Source organism: Panthera pardus, unplaced genomic scaffold (assembly GCF_024362965.1).
Source record: "Panthera pardus isolate Hobbes unplaced genomic scaffold, ASM2436296v1 HiC_scaffold_8, whole genome shotgun sequence".
NCBI lineage: Eukaryota > Metazoa > Chordata > Mammalia > Carnivora > Felidae > Panthera > Panthera pardus.
Genome location: NW_026527013.1, coordinates 22,791,773 through 22,816,416, shown reverse-complemented (window position 1 = coordinate 22,816,416; position 24,644 = coordinate 22,791,773). Strand labels below are relative to the sequence as shown.

Genomic DNA, 24,644 nt, shown 5'->3' with positions numbered 1-24,644 from the left:
CCAGTGACCAGTAAACTCCATGTGGATTGGGAACCGACTTCTTCCTCATGGCTGCAATCTAGTCCCCACAGCAGCCAACTCAGAGACCCAGGCTGTCCGATTTAGAAGACACGGCTCATAGTCCACAACGTGGATAGGATGGTAAAAGCCCCTGTGGCCAAGCGCAGTCAGGGCAGGTGCAGTGAGCCCTCAAGGCCACTCAGCCTTGTAGGGATGAAGGCACCTTAGGGCAGGAACAGCCAACCAATCAAGTGCACGGCTACTCTCGACTTTTATCTTCTCCTTAAAATGGCAGGAATTCTCAAAGAAAGGAGCACTTTGCCCACTCCCAGCAAGTATCAGTTTGAAGCACTGCTCATCCTGTCCAATTCTGTGAGGAAGTAACCAGATAAATGAGAGAACCTGAACTTGATTCATAGGGACTGGGACCTCACATCTGGGTCAGTTCAGAGCAGCAGGGAGTGAAAACGCATGCATATCCCTAGGAGAGATGGGAGGTCCCTGTGTGGGAAAGTGGGGGAAGGAGTCAGACAACCCTGTGTAAGGGCTGGCTCAGGCCAGGGTCAGTCACCCACTTCACTCAGACTCCTTTTCAAATTGACTGTGATGGGGAGGCAATCATAGACCACGATGAGAGAGCTGGGAGCAGCCCTTGCAATCATGCCTGGACTGGACTCCCAGCTCCCCTGGGAGTCCACAGCCTAGCAGCTGTGTGACCTTAGGCCAGTCAGGTAGCCTCCGCAAGCTGGGAGCCTCGCCTCTCAAAGCAGACTCAAGTGCCTACCTGTGGGGCTCCCTGAGGGGTGGAACGAGATAAATCAGTGCTGCTCAGACCTGGTTGCACATTAGAACATGCTGAGGAGTTTCTGGAAATCCCTGCGCCCAGTCCACACCCCAGACCAAGTCAACTAGAATCCCTGGGGGAGAAGCTGGGCATCCCTATTTTCTAAGCCTCCAGGCGATTCCAACGTGCCCCTGAGTCTGAGAACCAGTGAACTAATTAATCTCCTTGTACTTGGAATGTGATCCCCTGACCAGCAGCATTCGCTTCTCTCAGCTCGCTGGAAACGCAGACTCTCAGCCTCCGGAAATGGAGTCTTCATTCTGACAATATTCCTAGGCTATTCTGGTGAACCCTGTACTCTGAAAAGCGCTAACATGTTTCACCTGAAGTGCTTAGCTAGGTTCCTGATCACTCACAGCCACTGTTTTTGAGATGTTAATGTAAACCCAAGAAGAGACAGTACAACACACAGGTTGAGAGGGAAGATGGCCTGGGTTGAAATCTTAGCTACCTACAGTGAGAAACGGCCTCAGCTGCTTTACCTGTAACATGGGTTCATAACTGGTAGTAACGCTACCCAACTCAGAGGAGGGTCGTAAGCACTAAACCAGATAACACATGAAGAGTGCTTGATATATGCTTATCAGAATCAGTATAAGAGTGCCATTGTGATCACAGCTATAGTAGTAATCAGATATTCCGATGGCAGCATTTAGTTGATTACATGTCAAAGTTGAAAGGAACTCACCTTGAGTGGCAAGGGTACTTTCAACAGGTGGTGCTGAGACAAGTAATCTACACATGCAAAGAACAAAGTTGGACCCCCACCTCACACCATATACAAAAACTAACTCAAAATGGATCAAAGACCTAAATATAAGAGGTAACACTCTAACTCTCTTAGAAAACAGGCACAAATCTCTATGACCTTGGATTAGGCAATGACTTCCTAGATATGATGCCAAAAGCACAGGCACAAAAAAGGGACAAATAGATACATTGGATTTTGTCAAAATTAAAACTTTTGGCTACAAAGAACATCATCAAGATAGCAAAAAGACAACCCACAGGATGGGGGAGAATATTTCCAAATCATATATTTGATAAGGAACTAGTAGCTAGAACATATAAAGAATACATCCAGCTCAATAATAAGAAGACAAATAACATCATTTTTAAATGGGCAAAGGAGCGGCGCCTGGATGGCTCAGTCATTTAAGTGTCTGACTTGCGCTCAGGCCATGGTCTCACGGTTCGTGGGTTCAAGACCCACATCGGGATCTGTGCTGAACACTTGCTCAGAGCCTGGAGCCTGCTTCAGATTATGTGTCTCCTCCTCTCTCTGCCCCTCCTCTGCTCTGTCTCACTCTGTCTCTCAAAAATAAACATAAAAAAAAAAATTTAATGGGCAAAGGATCTGAATGGGCATTTCTCCAAGAAAGATATACAAATGGCCAATAAGCACATAAAAAGATGCTCAACATTATTGCTCGTTAGGGAAATGCAAGTCAAACCACAATGAGATATGACTTTGCACTCAGTAATGTATGTAACAGATAATAACAAGTGTTGACAAGGATACGGAGAAATCGGAGCGCTCAAACATTGCTGATGGGAATGTAAAATACACAACCATGTTAGAAACAGTCTGGCAGTCCCTCAAAAGGTCAATCCTGGAATTAACACGTGATTAGCAATTCCACTCCTATATATACCCAAGAGAAATAAAAATATATGTTCATGCAAAAATATGTCTGCAAATACTCACAGCAGCATTAGTCAATACAGGCAAAAAGTAGAAACAACACAAGTAGCCACCAACTGATGAACGGATAAACAAAAATGTGGTAATCCATGCAAGAGAACACGATCTGACCATAACAAAGAATGAAGTATTGATACACGTTATAATACAGATAAACTCTGAAAACATTATGCTCAGTGAAGGTAATCACAAAAGACCATACACTGTATGCTTCCATTAATATGAAATATCCAGAAGAGGTAAATCTATAAAACAGAAAGTAGAATAGTGAGGTTTTGGGGTAAATGGAGAGTGACTGCCAGGTATAGGATCTTCTCTTTGGGTTGATGAAAAGCTTCTGCACTTGACTGGGGTGATGGTTCTACAGTCCTGTGGGTATACTAAAAAAACACTGACTTGTATACTTTGTTATTTTTCTTAATGTTTGTCTTCTTCAGAGAGAAAGAGAACATGAGCAGGGGAGGGGGAGAGAGAGAAGGAGACACAGAATCCAAAGCAGGCTCCAGGCTCTGAGCTGTCAGCACAAAGCCTATCATGGAGCTCAAACTCACAAACCATGAGATCATGACCTGAGCAGAAGTGGGACTCTTAACCGACTGAGCCACTCAGGCACCCCAAATACCTTATTTTTTTATTTCTTTAACATTTATTTATTTTTGAGAGACAGAGTGAGACAGAGCATGAGCAGGGGAGGGGCAACAAGAAAGGGAGACGTAGAATCCGAAGCAGGCTCCAGGCTCTGAGCTGTCAGCATGGAACCTGACGTGGGGCTCAAACTCACGAACCATGATATCGTGACCTGAGCCAAAGTTGGACGTTTAACCAACTAAGCCACTCAGGCATCCCAGATACTTTTATTTTTAATTTTTTTTAACATTTCTTTATTTTTGAGGGACAGAGAGCACAAGCAGGGGAGGGGCAGAGAGAGAGGGAGACACAGAATCCGAAGCAGGCTCCAGGCTCTGAGCTGCCAGCACGGAACACGATATGGGGCTCAAACCCACAAACCATGAGCTCATGACCTGGGCCGAAGTCGGACGTTTAACCCACTGAGCCACCCAGGCACCCCTGACTTGTACACTTTAAACGAGTGAATAGTATTGTGCATGAATAGTATCTTACTAAGCTGTTAAAAAGATTGCAAAGGTAACTCAGTGCTGGTGTGGTTCCAGGTTGGGCCAATGATTAGATAACTGTTTTTTTAAATGCTAACAACTCAGTTATTAAGACGAGTTACACACATGACAAACATCAGAGAGGAGATGTGAGAATCTAATTTAAAATCATTGACTATGCAAATGTGAAATTTCAAAATATGCAAATGCACCACACCATGATAAAAAGGAAGGATACAGGGGGCTAATTTCTTCCTGTTAATTCTGCTAAAATAACTCCTTTATTGTCCCGTTCCTACCATGGTGAGCCCTTGATGTTGTTGTTGACGAAGATGTAATGTTCTTTTTTCTTGAACGAGGCTTGATAAATTATTTTTCTATAAGGTGCCTGCACAGAGAGATAAGTGCCACATATTCAAATGTAACCACTTTGAGCATTTTTCATTCCCTTCTCCCCATGAGAGATATTGTCTCCGCCATCATTCTAGTAGGAAAGTGTGCGCTGTAGGGAGGGGTATTGGAGGGAGGGGGTAACTTCTCATTTTTGTTGCCTGATTCTATGAATGAGACCAGATTGAGAGTTATTTACATAGATCTAAGTCTTCTTTGAGATGGGAGAAAATACACAACAAAAGTAATAGGACTTCTTATGCATAAAAGCCTAAAACAAGGGCTGCAATTCTAAAATGTTAAAGGTGAAGAAAATCTCAGAAAGAGTCCCATCCAGTGGTTCACAAACTTAAAGACACACACACACACACACACACACACACACACACACACACACACACACACAGAAATCCCATGTCCCCGTACAAAGCTTTCTTATCCTGTGAACATCCCCTCTCCCCAGCCAAGAATTGTTCAATCCCACTTCACAGGGATGGAACATTTAAATGAGACCAAACACAGAGAGCACAGCAGAGCAGTGTGGCTGAGGAGAAGCACTCCATAATGTGCTGATGCTGGTGACCATAACAGGGACAATGTCCAGCATGACTTGTGAAAGCTCCGAGTACTTGCCTAGGAGCTTTCAAGCTTCACACACTCAAACACTCCTCCGTGTCCCCTAAAGAGGTTGTGGCCCTCATCGGACTACTCCAGAGGCTGCAAACTCAGCCCTCTTTGGGGCCAGAGCAGCCACATACATGAGCAGGGGGCAGCATGGAAATCAACAAAATGAACATTCATGCAGACTGTTGCCATGTGGGGATGGGGGACAAGGGAGGGGGGGGGAGTACACCTCTCAATTTGTAAAGCTTTAAATCTGGATATTTTTTTTACATTTTTTTTAACATTTATTTATTTTTGAGACAGAGAGAGACACAGCATGAGCAGGGGAGGGTCAGAGAAAGAGTTCTTTTTTTAAATTTTTTTTAACATTTATTTATTTTAAATCTGGATATTTTTATATCACTTCCTATTTTTATATGTGATTTCACTTTCTTTCTCAAAGCCCACACAGATCAAGCAAAACCTGTCTGCGGCCAGGACTGGCCAGGGGCCACTGCTTTACAACTGTGACACTGCTGCTTGTTTTTGACCTCCGTCTCTCCACTGAAGCAATTCCTGTGAGAGCAAACATTCATGCGTCACCCTCCACTCCCCAGCTCCCATTCCCGACACCGTTAGATGCACTCAGGTGTGTACATATGTGCGCGCCCACACACACACACACACACACACACACACACACACACACACACACACTCAGCTTTAGAAGAACACCCAGTCGGTCCACCCTGTGTTCATTTTTGCCAAATAAGGCAGAACAGGGGCGCCTGGGTGACTCAGTCGGTTAAGCGTCCAACTTTGGCTCTGGTCATGATCTCACAGCTCGTGAGTTCGAGCCCCGCGTCAGGCTCTGGGCTGATGGCTCAGAGCCTGGAGCCTGCTTCGGATTCTGTGTCTCCCTCTCTCTCTGCCCCTCCCCACTCATGCTCTGTCTGTCTTAAAAATAAATAAAAACATTAGAAAAAAAAATTAAAAGAAGGCAGAACACACTTCCTTGGAGTAAACTCATCTCCACCATGTCTGCCCTCAGAGGCTACCTCTGATTTCCTGTTGTGGACTACACTGTCCCCAGATGATACACAGACTACAAGGACAGACTCCCAGCACGGCAAAGGAAGAGGTCCACCAAGCTTTTGGGGGAAGTCCTCTTGGAGATAGGCTGTCTAAGAGAGGCCAAGACTCCTCTAAGAGAGGCCACCATTTAACGGTCCAAACAGCTGCCCATGGGCCTTGCCCCCCCCTCAAGTCTGGCCCTGCTCTTGCCTTGAGCTCCTTCCACTGCCCCTCTGCAGCTGGTACCCACCAGCTCACCTCTCAGTAAAAGTGCCGAGGGCCAGCACCTTTGCCTGGCCTGAAGTTCTTCCAGAGATACCTGCTTGAGGGGAGGAGACTCCTCCTCACTGGTTGGCGTTGGAGTGTTTACAAGCAACTCCCCCTGTGACCAGGATGAGGGTCTGCTTTCCGATGGCCACCGCAGCCTTCTAGAGACCCCGGGAAGGACGGCTCTACGAAGCCCATCAAACAACCTGATGAGATGCTCCAGAATCACTGAACGCACACAGTGAGAGAAGCTAAGTATATTCCTGAGGATATGATTTTCCTCCCCAACTGACACACAGAATCAGCTAAAAGGCACACCAGAAAAAAAAGAGAAAAAATCCCATTTGCCCCTGATCGTGCAAAAGCATTATATGTTGTCTGTTCAAGCAGCCAGTATGGTTCGAGATGCGCAGTCAATGATATCCCAGCTGATTTTCAACAAAGACTCTGATTACTCAAAAGGGCTGTCAAACCTCTGCTGAATGCAGTGTAAATGAAATGCCAATGAATCCCCAACTACCTTTTCATTTTCCCCTCCTAACCTAATTTACAAAACGTAAATAATCTCGCTGTGTTTGTAGGACCAGCTGCTCCTTACCTCCATATGGGAAACTGAGCAGAGACCAGAAACAGACAACTGATGTCACCAACTCATCCCTGGTTAAACATACTAACTATGCATTCAAAATATTACTGAAAACCCTTAATTTGTTGCCAGTAATTTATACAATTAAAGCCAATGGTCTTTTATTATTATTATTATGGCTTTATTCTGTCATTTTGATCTCTTGATGGTGACACTTCAGTGATTCACCATAATTTCCTCCCACCCACAAATCTCTTAAGATTTCTTTTGCCTCGCCTGAGTATAAATTAAGTGGCATTATTTGCTACCTGGTCTGGTGTAGAAACGATACCAATCTTTGAAAAATCAGCAGAGGAACCAGCACCTTGGTATAACACTGCTGTGTTGAGCTGTCCCCACCCAGCCACTCGGGCTCAGATAGTGTCTTGCACATCTTCCACCTGCAGACGAGGCCTCCCTCTTTTAGTTCTAGTGGAGAGGCAGTCAGAGAGCGCAGTGAGGCGAGCTCAAAGCCTCCATGTGGGCGCCCTGATGGGGCATAATTGCTACTTAGGCTAAAGGCAGGGATCAGCACTGTAATTTCACGCAGGTCTCCATGGCCACGAGCTTCTGTTCCCCAGGCTGTTTGGTCTACTTGGTCTTGACCAAAGCGACAGGAAATCTTTCAAAACCGGATTTTATAAAGGGAGAATAAAAATAGGCAATGAAAATGGGAAATATGATTTTAAATGATGTTTCACTTTGGATGGGAAAGAAATTTTTCTCTTTCTTTTTCTTTATCATCGTACAACATAAAGCAAATCCAAACTTCTGAGACAGAGGAGAAATGGATCCTCTGGTGGGGAGCAGGGGCCAGGGCAGGCACAAACACACAGGAAACACCCAGGAAACCTTACCTGGCACCATGTCCTGATGACCAGATGGTCTTCCCAGGCATGGGGGCTTACCCCCATGACAGCATCATCACAGGGGTAGCAAGTTCATTCATTCACAGATACTTGCCGAGTGCCCAGTCTGGGTCCCGGGGCTACAAGGGGAGGTGTGACCATCGCGGTCCCCACCCTCATGACACTGGGGTTCTAGAGGACAGACAGCAATTCTCAAGTCAACACTAAGCAAAACAGAGTTCAGTACAGCTTTCAAAAGTTTAATAAAAGGAGTAAAGAGGATGCCAAGATGCACCATGCTGGCGGGATGGGGTGGGGCTCTAGATAGGTGCCCTGACCCAGCCATGCTACAGTTGAGAGAGCAATAAGCCCAGAAGTGGGGAGCCTGGCAACTACTCTCAGCATCACTCCAAAACTCTCCTTCATGACATCATACTCAAATTTACGAAAAGCCCCTTGAATCTGCTCATACATCAGTGTGCTCCATTTCTTGTGGGTAGTGAGCTGCCCATTTTACCACCTGCCACATGAAGAGAAACATCTGCCAAGCCTGGGGGCACACACCCTAGCTCTAGCACCCAGCTTTGCATTATGACCAGAAGATCACCCAGCCAGGCTCAGAGAACATCAGGGAAATTATAGTTATTCTGCTAAGTCATAGCCTCAGAACACTGACATTCTCCTCCCCTGTCCAGGAAGCGTCTTCCTTCATTGGTTCCAACCAAATGGGAGGGAGGAAGGGAGGAAGGGAGGAAGGGAGGAAGGGAGGAAGGAAGGAAGGGAGGAAGGGAGAGAGGGGAAAAAGGAAGGAAGATGGAAGGAAGGCAGGGAGGCAGTTCTTTGATTCCCTCGATAGAAATTGTTAACTTTTATTTCCACTCTGAGCAGCTGGCCTGGTTTCTGCCCATTTCAAGTCCCCTATTCACCTACTTCCAGGAGAAGGGCCACATGGGGAGGGACTGGGCCGAAGCTGAGGATTAGAGTCTAAGCAGGCCGCAGTCTGATTTGGGACAGCATACATAGGACTCATTCACTCAGAACACACAGTGAATTTCTGGAAGGCCCGTGAGCCCTGCGGTTTCTCTGCAATTAAACTCTGATATTCTTCTTTCCCCTTCATCATTCAGGACATCTTTGGTCAAAGGGAAGAGTTGTAACTATGATCACTCTGACTTTAAGTTACCTGACGCCAAGAGGGAAGGTCTGTAAGTCAGTCAACAAATGTTTAATGAACACTTAACTGCAGACTCAAGATACTGTGACAGATACCAGGGCTTGAGTGGGGACAAGGAAAGGAAGCAAGTATAATACACACAATGGAAAAGGACATTAACAGGCAGTTTATAAGAAAAAAAGGAAAAACAACTGACCAATGAACATATAGAAAGATGGTACCCTAAGGAGAAATGACCCAAAGTGACCGCTGGCACCCAGCAACAAGCCAGCTGGAAATAGAGTCCTTTCTCAGTGAGAAGGGCTATACCAGGCTCAACTTCTCTTGGGACTAGTGACTTTTTCCTTCAGTAGGAGGGTCTAAAACACCCAGCACCATGGCCCTCAGGTGCTGAACCACTGGGGTTCCCAGAAAACTCTTCCAAACTGGCACTCCAAACTGGCAGTCAGTGTCCCACATCCCCACCCCTACAACCAGGCTGTTATTATGATACAGTCCAGGAAGGAAGAGGAAAGGGGTAGGGAGGGCCCTCCAAGTGTGTCCAAGAAAGTTCCTGGGCCTACACACTTCTTTGAGAGATGATAAAGGACCAGCACGGACGTTCTCTATGCTGTAACACTGATGCCCGTGCTCCGAGACATTGTGTAATTTGCCACAAACCTTGGTGCAGGGCAAGTGAGGAGCCAGAGAAGATCCTCCATGCTAAACGCTGAGCAATTAAATAAAAGAAAGTAAAATGAGATACTACTTTGTGCCTGTAAGACTAACAAAGATCAAAAGTAACAGCAGCCAAATGTCAGAGAGGACAATGGAGAAGGAGAGCCTCTCCAGCCTCACAGGTGGGAACACGAGCAGGCGGATGCTGTCTGGAAGACAAGCTGGCAAGGGATACCAAAAGCCTCCATTTTGTTTCCAAGAATACGTCCTAATAAATGCATCAAATAAATGGACACAATTTCTCTGCAAGAAAGTTTTTCACGTCATGGCTTATCATAGGGAAATGCTATTTCACAAGTAGTATTTCACCAATAACTTCAATTACTCACCAAAAGAGAATTTCTTGATTAGAACAAATAACAGGAATATATATATTCGTTGACATGGGTTGATGTCCACAACATGTAAAATTAATTTTGTAAAAAACCTGGTTACAGGTAAGAATGATTCGATGCACGTAAACGCATATACAAATGCACAAATAGAAAAAGATCAGGAAGAAAAGAAATTAAGATGTTTAAAAACAAAAGGTATTGAAAGATACCAAGTGCCTCTTAATCCCCTGGTGTTGTGATCTTTACTTTCTCCTTTATCCTTTTCTGCACCTTCTGTTATTTTTTTACAACGAATGTGTATAATCAATGAAAACAAAACAAAAATAGAAATAAAGCAAATATGGGTGAGGTGAGTTACAGAGAAAATCCAAAACTAAGTCTTCCATAAAACTTTAAAAATGGAGAGATTTTAGAGAAACGTTTAGGAATGTACCTAATAACTTTGAAGTTGGCAAGAGCTTCGAGCGGTGATTCTACGCACAAAGAAGAACGCCTAAGGGCCAACATCTCCAGAATAAGCAGGAGAGTCAGGATACAGTTCACTAAGCCAACCCAACTTCCCGCATGAGGAGGGTGATGGAGACAGGAGATGAAATGTCACCTACAAAACGTCCTTTCTTCTTTGAGCAGGAAACTTATCTCCCCCAGGAGGCAGGTGAGCTGCTCAACGTAGGTTGGAGAACAGCCTTCTGGGCCTCTCTGTGAGGCTCAGGTGGATACAATCTGAAGTATGTTACAGGAGACCCAACCCCTTTTGGAATAAACCCAAGAAGACTTGTGGTTTTCACCTCAACCATCAACCAAGAGTGGTTCACTGACTTCATCAAAACTGGTGAATCCAGTTTGTTGCTATTTTTTTTTTAATGTTTACTTATTTATTTTGAGAGAAGGAGAGATCGTGAGTGAGCAGGGGGAGGGGCAGAGAATCAGAATGAGAATCTCAAGCAGGCTCTACATGGTCAATGCAGAGCCTAATGTGGGGCTTGATGCCACAAACTGTGAGATCATGACCTAAACCGAAATCAAGAGCTGGATGCTTAACCGACTGAGCCACCCAGGCACCACATTGCTACTTTTTAAGCTTTTTCTGGTGTGAGGTTTCTGCTGTAAATTTTCTTACACATATGCATGGGGTTTTACAACCCAGTTTGTGGAAGGAAGGGAAAAAGGGAGGTAGGAAAGGAGGAAGGGAGGAAGGAAGGAAGGGAGGGAGGGAGGGAGGGAGGGGTGGGCAAAGAAGCAAATAGACTACAAGATACAATAATGTAACAAACAGTAGTCTTTTCATTTGTGACTCAAAACACTATATTTTTGCCTGAAATAAATTTACTCCTCTTTTAAGAAACATGTTTTGAAACTCTGAGATCAGATGAGAAATGAACAAAGGCAGAAAAATCTTTTGAATGTGTCCAGTTTCTTCTTCTTTTGGGCAAGAACTAAAGGGCCTTTTAGCAATGTTAGGTATATTCAGCTCCTAAGACTTCTACAGCTCATTTTGGACTTAATATGTAAAGAGTCCTTACAATCTAAGAGCTTTTGTATATAGGAAGAAACAGTCTGTCCTATGAACCTGCCCTTCATTTAGAAATTCATAAATCAAGTGGTTGACTTCCTTTCCAACTTAATGGGTATCCTTTTGAAAATATTCCTCACCAACAGGTTTCACAATGCCTACAGATATAGATGAGTCTTTAAACTGGAAGTATTCATATAGTCTCTGTAGATATTATCCCTTATATCATGTATATGTGTGGTACAGATCATGCTTTCCTTAAGTGCCTCCTACTCTCCATGCCTCAGCGTGTGTGTGTATGTATGTATGTGTCTGTGTGTGTGTGTGTGTGTGTGTATATATATATATATATACACACACATATATTTACATAAAGACATAGATGCGTTTTATAGTCATACATATGTAGACACCAGTCAAAAAACAGCTAGAGGAAGTTGCTTTAATAGTACCCTCTAGCTTTTTGGAAGATTGGCGTAAATCTCTTCTGCAGGGGGAAAAAATCCATTTTTCTGAGAAGGTAAATGTTTATTAAATGCAAATACTGATATTCGTTACCTAGGAAAAACGTCTTGCTGCATGTGGAATTTCTCGATAAAAAGCTTTCAAGTCCCAGGTTTCTCCAGATAAACCCCTATCGGTGAACTGATGCGTGAATGCACTGAAATTGAATTACTGTACAACAGCAATTACTTCCCACAGTACAGCTATAATGGGAATCAGTTCTGCAGCGAACAGCAGGTAGCTATAGGAGGGGAGAGAAACTTAATATATAATCTAGTCTCTTTTAGTTTTTCCCAAGAAGCAAGGATGTTTATTTTTAAGCAATACACTCTTTTTCAAGTGCATGATTTATCATTTTATCAATGTAAATCAGAAACTAAGTAAAACAAAATTAAGTTTATTTACAGGTCTGAGCTTCAGAGTGCTATCAAAATTATTAACTATCTTATCCAAGGTTGGAAAACAAGAGACTCTTCACTTAGAAAGTTTAGGTACAACCTGCTTCCTGTGCCTTTTCATACTCCCCAAGGAAGTTGGTTGTTTTAGACATTTCTAATTAATTGCTTGGGGGAGAAGATGAATTTGAACAGCAAATAAAATACTTAATGTTCTGCCTGATATGCTACCAAACTAGATAACATCCTATAATCCTGTGTGTGTGTGTAAGAGAGAGAGAGAGAGAGAGAGAGAGAGAGAGAGAGAGAGAGAGAGAGAGAGAAACGTGTTTAAGCTATTGGAGATCTGAAGTCTGTCCGGTAGAGCAGTGAAAGCCGCATGGATGGATCAGTACCTGGCCCTGGAAGCAGGTACAACCTCAAAGCCTTCCGGGTCCTTTGGAGGTTACAATTCTAGCCAAGATCAGTGTGATGAAGGCAGTGGCTGCCCCAGAGCTGTTCCACAAGATCAAAGGCAATACTTATTCTGGAGAACTCCCCCTCAGAAAGCCATTCTAGAGAATGCTAGTATATATGTGCAAATTCTCCAAAATCCTTCTGTTTATTATTTCCTGGTGTATCTACTTTTTCCAGGTTGTGCTGCTCATCTCAATTATATGGACCATTCCAAAATCACAGCATCATTACATCTCCTGGCTGTGTTGGAATCTGTCCTAAAAGCATATGCCTATAATCAGAGATGCCCACAGTTACTCAGATTTACTTCCTACCGATTCCCCTCCAACTGTAGGTTTGTCTGTGCCTGCTCAGAGCTCCCCAGGGCCTCAGATGATCCTCCCCGCTGTGTAATAGCTTGTATTACTCCCAGTGGAGGCTTGGATTTTGAAGACAAAGGAAATGCTGGGGCAGCCCATCTGTATAACAAAGCCACTGAACACAATTCTTTTGCCTTCTTCCCTCAAGTCATCAGCAACTCAGGATAAAGGGGAGCTAGGTCAAAAGTGCTTCGGATGAGCTCTCTTGTGACACAGTTGAGCATTTCCAGGTGTCACTTAGGCATGGCCCAACAGGGGTCCACTACTGGCGGAGGATTGATGTATATCACTTCCCCTGCGTCCAGCATGTGGAGTATCTTCCTTGAAATGTTAATGAACTAAAAACAAATTGATTCCATTTCTTGTCCATTTATAGGGACTTAAAACTTGATAAATTGCTCAGTAACATCAATTGAGGGCTTGGTAGCTTGAATACGTTTGAACAAAGAAGGTGGGAGATAATGCTTTGGGCACAATGAGCTTGTACACGAGCGAGTAGCAGCATCACTGCATCAAGCCCAATCTGGCTCTTAAGTTAAAATAACCTACACATCAACCCACCGAGTGAATTAAAAAAAATTATTTAAACCACCGACAGCATTAGAAAGGTGCTAGAAAATATTAGTTAAGAAATGCTACCATAATGATGGCACCATTATGTTAATGGCAATTACCGAAGCTAAGGTTATTTGTAATTTGCTAGGCCGGGGGGGAAAAAAAAGTTACGTATAATCCATTACCAAGCAGAGGACAGAGGTTATGTAATGGGCAGGCCACTCCAGGTTTCACATTTACTCCAGACATCTGACGGGGAGAAAATAGGACTTTCTGTGATAGGATAATTGCATAGTGGAGAGTAATTCAAATAGGGGACGAGTATGATAAAATCACTCTGATTCAACTAATCACTGGGAAAAGTGATGGGGGAATGATGAAATCAAGCCAGAAGAGACAGAGAAAAGATCAACATTGTTTAACGGCCAAGACATGACAGGCGGGTGGGGCGGGATTGTAAGTGCTCCTTTGTTTCCGAGCCCAGACTGACTCACTGCACCTACTTTCACAGACCAGAGGGGGTATGCCCCTTTCGAAATTGCCAGCACCCATCTCACAAAGATTTTATAGACATCAATGGAAATTTTAACAATCTGTGTCGTTTGTGAGTCAGTTATTTCTTATGTATGTTCCTGAGTCCTCCCGGCCATCCACCATCCGACCATCCATGAGCACTCGGTACTGGATCAGTTACTGTCAGGAAGGCACTAGGACCTCTGACCCAACTCAGGTTGCTGGGGGTGGGGATGGAAGCTTGGAAACAGGATTTCCAGGCATGGTACCCCAGAACGATGGAGCAAATTCTAAAATCCACTTTTCTTGGGCCATTAGAGAAAGGGGTCGCTGCTCAGTGGGTGACGCGGAATGGGACGAGAAGGGCCCTGTTGCACGGTGGTTCATTCTAGGGCCACCTGGCAAATAAGGACTCCACCTGCAAACCCACAGGCAAATTTGCATTTGAGGTGTCTGCACTTCAAAAGCTTACCAATCCCAGGGACAAACAGCAACCTTTCCTAGTTGAGAAGTGAGGTGTCATTATAATATGAAAAACAGTCACACCCACTGCTCCTTGGCCTCCACATAAGGCAACATCCAGGGACCCTCTCAGTGGCCACCTGCTCTCATCCCAAATGCCACATGGCTCATGACTGTTGTCAGTAGTGCTGCATGGCTCACAGCAGGACCAGGCCCATCTCAATAGCAAAACTGCCTCCAAACCAAACCCCAACTTGACATACAAGCCCTCTTTTCTGTTTAAAGATTGGAAGCAGGGACTGCCACGTATCACTGGACCAGCTAACCTAGATTTTATGGTATCAAGTGTGTTTACAAAGGGTCTCCTACATCTATTTTAAAATACACAGTTCAGAGAATACTGGATGCCTTTAGTCTGGGTACATTTCAATTTAAATAAAGCACCCTTTTTTTTCCTTCTCAGAGGAACCACACCAACCATATCAGTTCTTTTTTTTTAAGTCATTAATTTAAAACAAAAGGTTTCAAAATTAAGTTCCCTGCTGTCAATATCCTTGAAGCTTTTTAAAGCTTCACGACTCTCTCAGTTATTAAATACTTACACACTGAAAGGTCCCCTTGCCAGCAATTACAGCAAACATTTACCGAATGCTTCCTGTTCGCCAGTCACTGTGCAAAACACTTTGGTCAGCTACACCCAGAGGCACTGCAATCCTACCTTCTGGTGCAAAAGGAACCCCACTGAGCCCGTCCATGTGACCTGGGCCTGTGACTCCACCCTGCCAAGCCTGTGTGCTCATCCTCTGAGCCAGTGATGTAGGAACAGTGTCTCACTCCCAAGGCTGATGGCAGGTTGAAATTAGATGACCTATATAGTGCTTCACATGGGGCCTGGTGCATAGAGACTCAATAAACATGAGCACAGATTAGTAAGTCACCTACTCCTCCTGGCATCTTCACGGAGGTGAGTGAGGAAAAGAGGTCCTTTGGTTCTTTAGTTTCTCTCACCAACCTCTCACTTGCCACGTGGGCCCCTGCCTCTGAGCGATGAGTCCAGGTTCTGGAGCTGGCTGGACCTCTGCATCACCCTGCTATGTTGCACAAGCCCCCCAAGGATCAGGTTCCCATCCCGGGCTTCCTTGTCTGTCAATCACAGAGGTAGAAGCTAAAGAGATGTAAGTCCTCTTCTGCTCTAAAATTCTGTGATTCACAAAGAAACCCAAATTGAAACAAAAATAGCACTTCCTGGGGCCTGGTTGGCTCAGTCGGTTAAGTGTCCGACTTCAGTTCAGGTCATGATCTCAGAGTTCATGAGTTCAATCCCCACATCGGCCATCGGGCTGACAGCTCAGAGTCTGGAGCCTACTTCAGATTCTGTCTCCTCTCTCTCTCTGCCCCTCCCCCACTCATGCTCGCTCGCTCTCGCTCTCTCTCTCAAAAATAAATAAACATTAAAAAAAATTCTCTAAAAATAGCATTTCCTTCTCTCAAACTGACAACCGTTGTTATTTAAAACAAAATAAAACATTGTCATTTTTCTGTGAGGATTCAGGCAAATGAGCATTCACGTGCCACTCCTGCTGGAGGAACCGTGAACTGGCACAACCTTATCTGAACACGAATGTCGCCGCAAGCAGAAACCTTTGAAGATGGGGTTAGCGTCTCTACACTGTCTTCTGTGTTCAGGTACTCATCTGAAGGAAATCAAAGTAAAGGACTGATGCTGAGGGCACGGATGTGATGAAGAACGTGGACTTGGGTCCATAGACCCATCCCCCACCCCCCATGTGACCCTGGAGAAGTGACTTAACCTCTGCCTCTCTGTCTTCTATTCTGTACAAGTGGGATAGTAATAATACCTTCCTCTGGGGGCTGCTCTAAGGACAAGCGAGTACCTGTAAAATCCTAAGAGGAACACCAAACATATAGTAGGTGCCGAGGCGTCTGATCTGTTATTAATATACAAGAAGGTTCACTGCAGCATTATGTATACCAAAACTTGCAAACAACTTAAATATCCAGATTTGGAGGAATAGTCAAATCATGTAGACACGTTGTTAAACTCAAATGTGATGCAGCCATTTAAGAAAATCACGTAAGGTACTGATGCCAGGAAAAGCACACAGAGCACTGGTGCAAACAAGCGCAGAGAAGTCGGACACCAAAGCAAACAGGCAGTACACCTGCCAATGTGAAAAAGAAAAACACACAAGTACATGCACAGAAATGCAAATTTAAAAGACTAGAAGGAAGGAAACCCAAGAACACAAGCCTGACTTTCAGGTGATTTTTGTTCTCTGTTTGATACTTTTCAATATATTCTTCAAGTGCCACCAAAGGGGTGTTCGTTTTATAAGCAGAAAACAGTAATTACTGTGGGCTTTTGTTTTGTTTTGCATTTGTATTTCAGGTTCTGAGTGTGAGATGCGGATGGCTACCATGTCTGTAAAGAACAGCACTTGCTTCGAGGTAGAGACATAAGGACACGCAGGGATCACCACGAAGCTCCCAGGGCTGGCTGTCAGGGCAGTACTTCTGTAGCAACTAAAAGTAATGTTTTTTTCTTCTAAGATACTTCAGACTTCCTCCCTAAAAGTCTCTACTTACGTCAGTAACGACCATAGTGGCGGTATAAAGCAGCCATTCAATGAGCATGGCTTGTGTGCCAGGGTCTGTGCTCAGTCGCTCAAAATCATGACTTCGTATAAGCCTCGTTCAGCCTGTGTGTTTTTGCCATCTACAGAAGAGAACATTGAGGCTCCCAAGGGCAGTTTTACTAAAGGTAAAAGCTCAGTAAGTGACCAAGGCAGGCACAGAAGCCAGGCCAAACTCATGTTCTTCCCTACTTGGCTACAACCCTCCTCCCCGCAATCCAAGTAGCACAAAAATGTTTTAAGAGACAAGCACTGGAGTGGCACTGTCAGGTCTAAAGCAGGAATAATGTGTGGAAATTTTGTTGGGCCAATGAATTGTGGGAGAAGTGAAAGTAGAAAGAGGCCTTTTAGAGCAAAGTGATTCTGGAGATAATTAACAAAACCAAAAGGTAAGCAAACTATAGGTTAGAGATAAAGAACTCTTCAGACTGCCATTCCTTCCCATACCCTCGTGCCAACGGAGCACAGATGTGGGATGTGTTCTAAAGCAAGAAGGTAAGATTCACTGCTGAGCTGGCAACAAGGAATAAAGTTGGAAGCCACCTTGGAAATCCAAAATGATACTTTTCCATTCATCCTGATGACAGTATGAAACCTCAGGGAGCTCTAACTGGTGGAGAGAAACATTATAATTATAGTAATATTCCAGTAGAGGTAAGGGAAGCCTCCAAGTTCATCTAGATTCCATTACTCCATTGAGATTTTCAACTCCACATTTCGGCAAGCGTGGCTTAAATTTTTTATAGTTGCTTAGTTGAACTACAATGTGCCTTTGAATGATTTTTGGTTAATTAGTGAATGTATCGCACAGTCATAAGCCATCCTCTGAGACTGTACAATCAGTGGCACTTACACTGAAGACATAAAATTCTAAGATGAAAACTGTCACCTGAACCCTATTGTGCCCCTACTAACTGCTTTTGCTGGTTAACTAAAGAAAGTAAAATGTTTACATAATAGCTGAGTCAACTTTGATCTTTGAGAGCTGGAGTCATCAATGCCAGCCCCTGAAGGTGCCTCCGTGTCTTTGGGCAATACAGAGAAGATACCAGAGGCACTTACCCGCACTGCTTCAGACTTTTTGTGAAACATCTCTTCCATGTTCTTTGCCAGCTTTTTCACCAGTTGGAGGCCATCGATTTCTTCTATGGCTACGTCTTTCTCATACTCTTTGTATTTCTGTAAGGAGGGAAGGCAACAAGAAGGCATATAACAGCACACCTGTGATTCTGGAGCATACCTACTTACAAGGCATAAATAGGACCATCTCTCTTGGGTTTGGGGAGATTGGACTATATTTCGAAATTATTAAATCAACTAAGGAGAAATGTGAAAATTGGCTCTGGCTGTCTTAGAAACTTAACTAGCACCCAGGAAAGAAATGAAACAAAACCCTAAAGCAATCAAACTCTTTATCATCCGTCCTCTTCAGTTCTTGAAATCAACACTCTACACTTCGGACTTGACCGCACTCAGTAGTCCTGGAGGACTGCCCAGATTTGCTAGCTATCACACAGCCAACGCCACTAGAAACTGACTGTTCCAAATGTGTCATAAAATAAAAATGAAGAAATTCAACTCGTGTGTGTGTTTGTTGTGTGTGTGTGTGTGTGTGCTTTTTCCTTTGAACATCACAAACTTAATTTTTTCATGGCCAAAGACCAGGGATTTAGGGAAAGAGAGTTTCAAGGCTATGACTGTAATGTATAACTCCTGCAGGAGTCGGCAAAATATAATCCTTGGGCCAAATCTAATCCATCACCTATTTTTATAAATAAAGCTTTATTGGGACAAAACCACACCCATATGTTTATGTATTCAATCAAGTTTAATACTAACAACAGAGACCAGATGACCCACAAAGACTAAAATATTTACTGTTTTTTATAGAAAAAGTATGCCAACTCCTAAACTGGAATGGGAACTGAAGAAGGTCACATGGCAGAGCATCTTATAAACATTTTATAATGAGAGAATCCTTGCCATGGATTTTAGCATTTCAATTCCCTCTACTAAATGTTCATCGTGGACTTCTTATGTTATCCCCAATGAGCTCACAGAAAGGAGAATGTATCATAAGTACAAAAACCATAAAAACAATACTTTATATAAGATTTCATAATGTGTTCATCTGTTCATAAAAGACTGATTTAACCCATAATTTACTCAAACTCTCAAAGACTATTTTTCACTTAAAGCCTATCACATACTCTAGTGATTTATCTGTTGAAAGCAGCAGTTCTCAAAGTGATCCATGATCCCTGAGGATTCTCTGAGACCCTTTCAGGGGTCCCTCAAATTTTCCTTTTCCCCAACAGCATATCTATGTGAAGCCAGATTTTCTTCATAGATTTAAAAAAATCACAACAGACTGAAACAGAAACTGATATGAGGATCTACCTGTTTTCTCGTAAACCATTAAAAAGATCTGCAAAAATGAAAAAAAAAAAAAAAGAAGTACCACTCCTCTTTCTTTTTTTTGGGAAAACACAATTGTTTTTCATAAAATATGTTACTTATGTTAATATGTAATGAGTTTTTATGCTTGAATTCATTAATTTTTAAATGTCTCAGTTTTAATTTCTAATATGCCAAATATCCATAGATACAACCCACATTAGCAGAAGCTCTTAGGGGTCCTTAGTATTTTGTAAGAATGTAAAGGGGTCCTGGGACCAGAAAGTTTGGTTTAACTAAAGATTTAATTTCATCCCCACTGGAAAGAAATATTGTTTATTAATAAATACCTCCCAAATGGGGTTTGAAATAACTTCAATGGCAGCAGGAATTTCTCACATTTACACAGCTTACAAAAGACTGGGAAACTAAAAATACTGGGGGCCTTACATTCACTTGTATTTGTTAGGAGAACCTGAACCACTTACTAGCCCCTCATGCCAAACTCCTACTTAGAAAAAACGAGGGGCTCCACATCTTATCTCAGCTTTAAAGACCTTGAGAGTCATTTCTGAAGAGGAAGATAGACTGACATTTTTAACAGAAGGATAATTTTTGAAATAAAAGTTTAGATTTCCTCCCCATTTCCTCTCTTTTACTTTAAAAAATGTACACTGAGAGGAGGCTGTTGTTCCTTGCCCAGAGAAAGGGAGTGTGTGTGTGTGTGTGTGTGTGTGTGTGTGTGTGTGTGTGTGTCACACAAAGTACTTCCCTTCCTAGCTTAGATTTCCAAGTCGATTGAGGCAATAATACTGGGTGCCGTGAAAAGACAAGAGCAGAGTTTGAGGACAGAGGGAATGACCCTATGGGAACAAACAGAAGAGAGAATTCTTCTGATCCCTCAGACTAAAATGAAGTCCCTGGAGTCTGAGGGCATCTGGCTCGTGTCCCCAGAGCCCAGCACTGAACACTGACAGAGCAGAGGTGAGGAGGGCAGGAAGGGACCCCCAGACTGGGTATTGGGAACTCTAACCTAAATGTCAGGCCTAAGGGCCTGGTATTTCTGAGAATTAAGGTGAGCCTAAGGAAATATACAAAATGCTATTTAGACCACCTGAGTCTGGACCAAGACAGACATCTGCTACGTTATTCATAAGATGCTCAGTGCTGCTCCGCACTGTCCTATAATGTACCATGGGTTGTAAGTAACACATTTCTCCTTGCTGCCTGAAAATATCCATAAGCATCTTACATGTTTGTCTTGAGAGTCTCTCTTGCAGCTCACCTGGAAAACAACTCCTCCTTCTAGCTTTCCCTTCCTCTTCAACAAGTCTGTATTGGTTATCCAAGATGAGGGGGCTGTACCCTTCCTTTGAGCTCCAGAGCACTCTGTCCTCATCTCTCCTGGCACTATATAGCTCATGTGGCCTGCGGGGCAAGGACAGGCCCTTGCGATCACCCACAGCAGACACTCACAGGACTTCTCCGAAGGAAGCTTAATGCGAAACAATTTCAAAGTTACAGTACAAGGAAGATACAGGCAAGGGTACGGCTGCATTGTGCTCTGGTCCCATAAATGTGACCTCTCCACCCCTTGAGAGTCTAACTGGATTGGCGTGAGATGTGGGGCTCCAGCCAGCAGCCCAACTCCAGCTCAAGCTAACAGCGTCCTCTGGTGTACGAATAAAACTTCAATGACAATCACTGGAAACATTCCCTAAGTTCAAATGTAAGCCAATGCTTTTGGAGCCAAAAGTCCTGGGGGTTCTCTGCTGCCTGCCAGATGTGTTCCAAAAGCCAACAGCTGAGGCCAGCCTATACCCAAGGCTGATTCACTACCAAAAGTGCAAAGTTCAAGAAGCGAGTAAAATGAAACAAAATTGTCAATCTATTATTTACAGAGTCAGTGAAATAAATCTCTGTCTCCTGTAATTCTGTAACCGAAGGTGATCTAGAGGCTAAAGAAAAATAACACAGATTTCACAATGAGCCTTTACCTGAATCTTTTTTTACATAGGGCTCCATTATTCTGGCCATATCTGTTCCTTGCATGTGTTTTCTCCCAAGAGTCCTCTAGAAGGGAATGGATTTAACTCCACCAGCCCCCAAGTTTTCATGAGATCCTCCTACATCCTCTCTCCCTCTGAGTCTGCTCTGTGAAAAGGAGCCAGTCGCATTACGGAGGGCTGTCAGTCTCCCAGGGCCACTTGTGCCTGGTGACCTAGCTAAACAATCTCACAGAAAACTCTCTGCCGAGCTCAGGACACCAGATCTGGGACAAACGCAACCACTCACTGGTTCCATTCCTCTGCCAGCCCAAGTCCTCTCCCTTCAGGACATGTGACAATGGGTCCTCCCTGCCAATGAGCCAAGCCTGTACTACTTTTGTTTTTGTTTTTTTTTCTTTTGTAAGTATAATATTGGTATAATTTTTTTTTTTAATATATGAAATTTATTGTCAAATTGGTTTCCATACAACACCCAGTGCTCATCCCAACAGGTGCCCTCAATACCCATCACCCACCCTCCCCTCCCTCCCACCCCCCATCAACCCTCAGTTTGTTCTCAGTTTTTAACAGTCTCTTATGCTTTGGCTCTCTCCCACTCTAACCTCTTTTTTTTTTTTTTTTTTTTTTTTTTTTTTTTTTTTTTTTTTTTTTTTTTTTTTTTTTTTGTACTACTTTCTCCCCACTCTGGGGAAGTTCTCCCATAAGCAAAAAAAAAAAAAAAAAATCCTACTTTTCAAGATGTGTTAATGCCTGTTGGAATTGGGTCAAACAACGTAATGCCTTACTCTTACCAGGAAACGTTACACTTTGCTGGAATCAAAGGATTCTGAAGAACAGAGAGAGTAACACAGTGACAGCCATTAACCAGTTGTAATAAGCACTTAGTAGCTTGGGATGGTCATGTGTATCAGAACCTTTAAGAATGTGCCTAGAGTAGGGCTCCTGGATGGCTCAGTCAGTTGAGCGTCCAACTTCGGCTCAGGTTATGATCTCGCGGTCTGTGAGTTCGAGACCTGTGTCAGGCTCTGTGCTGACAGCTCAGAGCCTGGAGCCTGCTTCGAATTCTGTGTCTGTCTCTCTGCCCCTCCCCTCCTCATGCTCTGTCTCTCTGTCCAAAATAAATTAATATTAAAAACAATTTAAAAAAAAGAATGTGCCTACTGTATAAAACCAAGCAATTTGACCTCCAGCAACTAGAAAGAGGAAGCTACAACAGTACAAGAGAATTCCACAGAGCCATCCCAAAATGTGTAAAGCAACGTAGGAACTGTGCACCCAGTATATTACAATATGTTCCAGACGATAATCAGTACCTTTTTGTTTTAAATTACTAATCTACTGTATACACCCATACACAGGAACACCCTGCTACAAGGATACAGACATATGCCATGTATTCACAGCTGGCTATATGATTACCCAGGATTTTTTTTCTTCCTTTTCTTGCTTACCTGTATTTTCTAATTTTTACAATGAACATACTATTTTGGAAATTAGAAAATATAAAAGTTGTAGTTATGTGCGAACAGCATATGGACACCTAATAAACAGATTTCTTTAGGGAAATGTGGTCCCAATTAGAATCTGTGTAATTAAGCGGCGTGTCTTCATTAGCAGAGCCTAAGGAAGTCAGTAAAATGAGTCCTCTGTGTACCACAGGCTCAGCACGGTGCCGGAAGCTTTTCACATATTAATTTGTCTAATACTCACAGCCACCCTGAGAGGTAGGTATTATCCCCAAATTGCAGATGGAGAACTGAGGCACGGAGAGGTTTAGTCAGGAGTTGGAAGCCAAATGGTCAGAGTGAATTTTAAACCTATTGAGGTCTGACTTCTAATCTCTTGGTCTTTTGAACTTGGGGATAGGGGTAAAGGACAGGCAGTCTAAATATTTGCAAACTTATTTCAGAGGGCCCATTTGACTGTTGTGCTAACCCCCTGTCTCAGTGCTATTGTAGCCAAAGGTGGCTTGGACTCACCAAGAGAGTCAAATACCAAACCCCGACGACCTGCCCTGTCCAATGACAGCTGCAGCTCTTCCCAGGCTCCCCCAGGGGAGCAAAAGCCATGCAGCCAGGGTACCCTGGACACCACAGCAGGGGGCTCTGTCCCTCCCAGGGCCCCTCAGGGGGTGAGCTTGGAGCCCGGCCTCAAAGGAGCAGACACAGCTCTTGACAATGAAAATATCTGGAGAGAGAGAAGCACGCCCACTCTGAAATGAGCCCCGGAGCCTTAATTATGAATTACTCCTTGGCTGTGTTTGGGTTACAAAACGTCTTTTGTTCTCCAAGGTACCAAGAAAGACCTGGAGGCAAATCACCCCCAAACTCCTTTTTCTCCAGGGTCTGCCTCCCCACACAGCTGTGTAGGCAGTGGCACTTTATTTCCTAGAGCTTCAAGGACTGCACCAGCAATTATATCTGTTTCATATGAAAGCAGCAGCCCTTCAGCTGGGAAAAGGAGTCAGGGAAGGGTCAGCAGTTCCCTGTAAACACACAAAGGAAGGCAGAGGAAAAGACAGGACACAGAAGAGATACCATGCCACCTCATTAAAAACTCAGGCCAGGCTGGATTTGAATCCTGTCTCCAGCACATTTCATTTGTTCTGCAAACTTCTCTTTTGTGTCTCTGGTATGTCAGGCAGGGTACTAGACACCAAGCACAATGATGAGTAGAGCCAAGTTGCAGAAAGCTGGCAGCCTATTGGTCAGGAGTGTTCTGCTGAGTAAACAGGTTAATAAGACACATCATGGTAAGTACCCGGATGGGGAGGTCAAGGCAGTGACTCCCTTCTTGCTGGGCCTTTAATGGATAGCAAGGCTGGGAAGGTCAGAGACAAAACAGGCGATGAGCATGCCAGGAAGAGGGAGTAGCAGGGATGGAGGTCCAGGGACAAGAGGCTGCCTGGAGCTCAAGGAACCACCCACCCCCTGCCCCCTATTTCCACTTCACTGGTGCATGGGTGGACAAAGAAAGGGCTCTGCTGAGAGACGAGGCCAAAGAAGTAAGCACGGCCGGGCCATTAAGGGAGTGTGCTAGGATTAAGAGTTTGGACCTTATTCTCATTTGGGGAGGTGGAAGGTACATGAAGGTAGGTAGGGTATGGAGACAGGCTAGAGCCCACCCTGGA

The 24,644-nt window shown here is 43.8% G+C and overlaps 1 protein-coding gene across 4 annotated transcripts in view; it reads right to left on the bottom strand.

Moving 5' to 3' along the window:
* The window catches only part of CACNA2D3 (calcium voltage-gated channel auxiliary subunit alpha2delta 3), an 859,023-nt gene that overhangs the window by 661,832 nt on the left and 172,547 nt on the right, over nucleotides 1–24,644 (bottom strand). For all 4 annotated transcript variants that reach the window (XM_053897956.1, XM_053897957.1, XM_053897958.1 and 1 more), the window contains one exon: nucleotides 18,171–18,287. In XM_053897956.1, coding sequence (XP_053753931.1) covers nucleotides 18,171–18,287 — 117 coding nt within the window. The remainder of the gene's footprint in view (nucleotides 1–18,170; nucleotides 18,288–24,644) is intronic.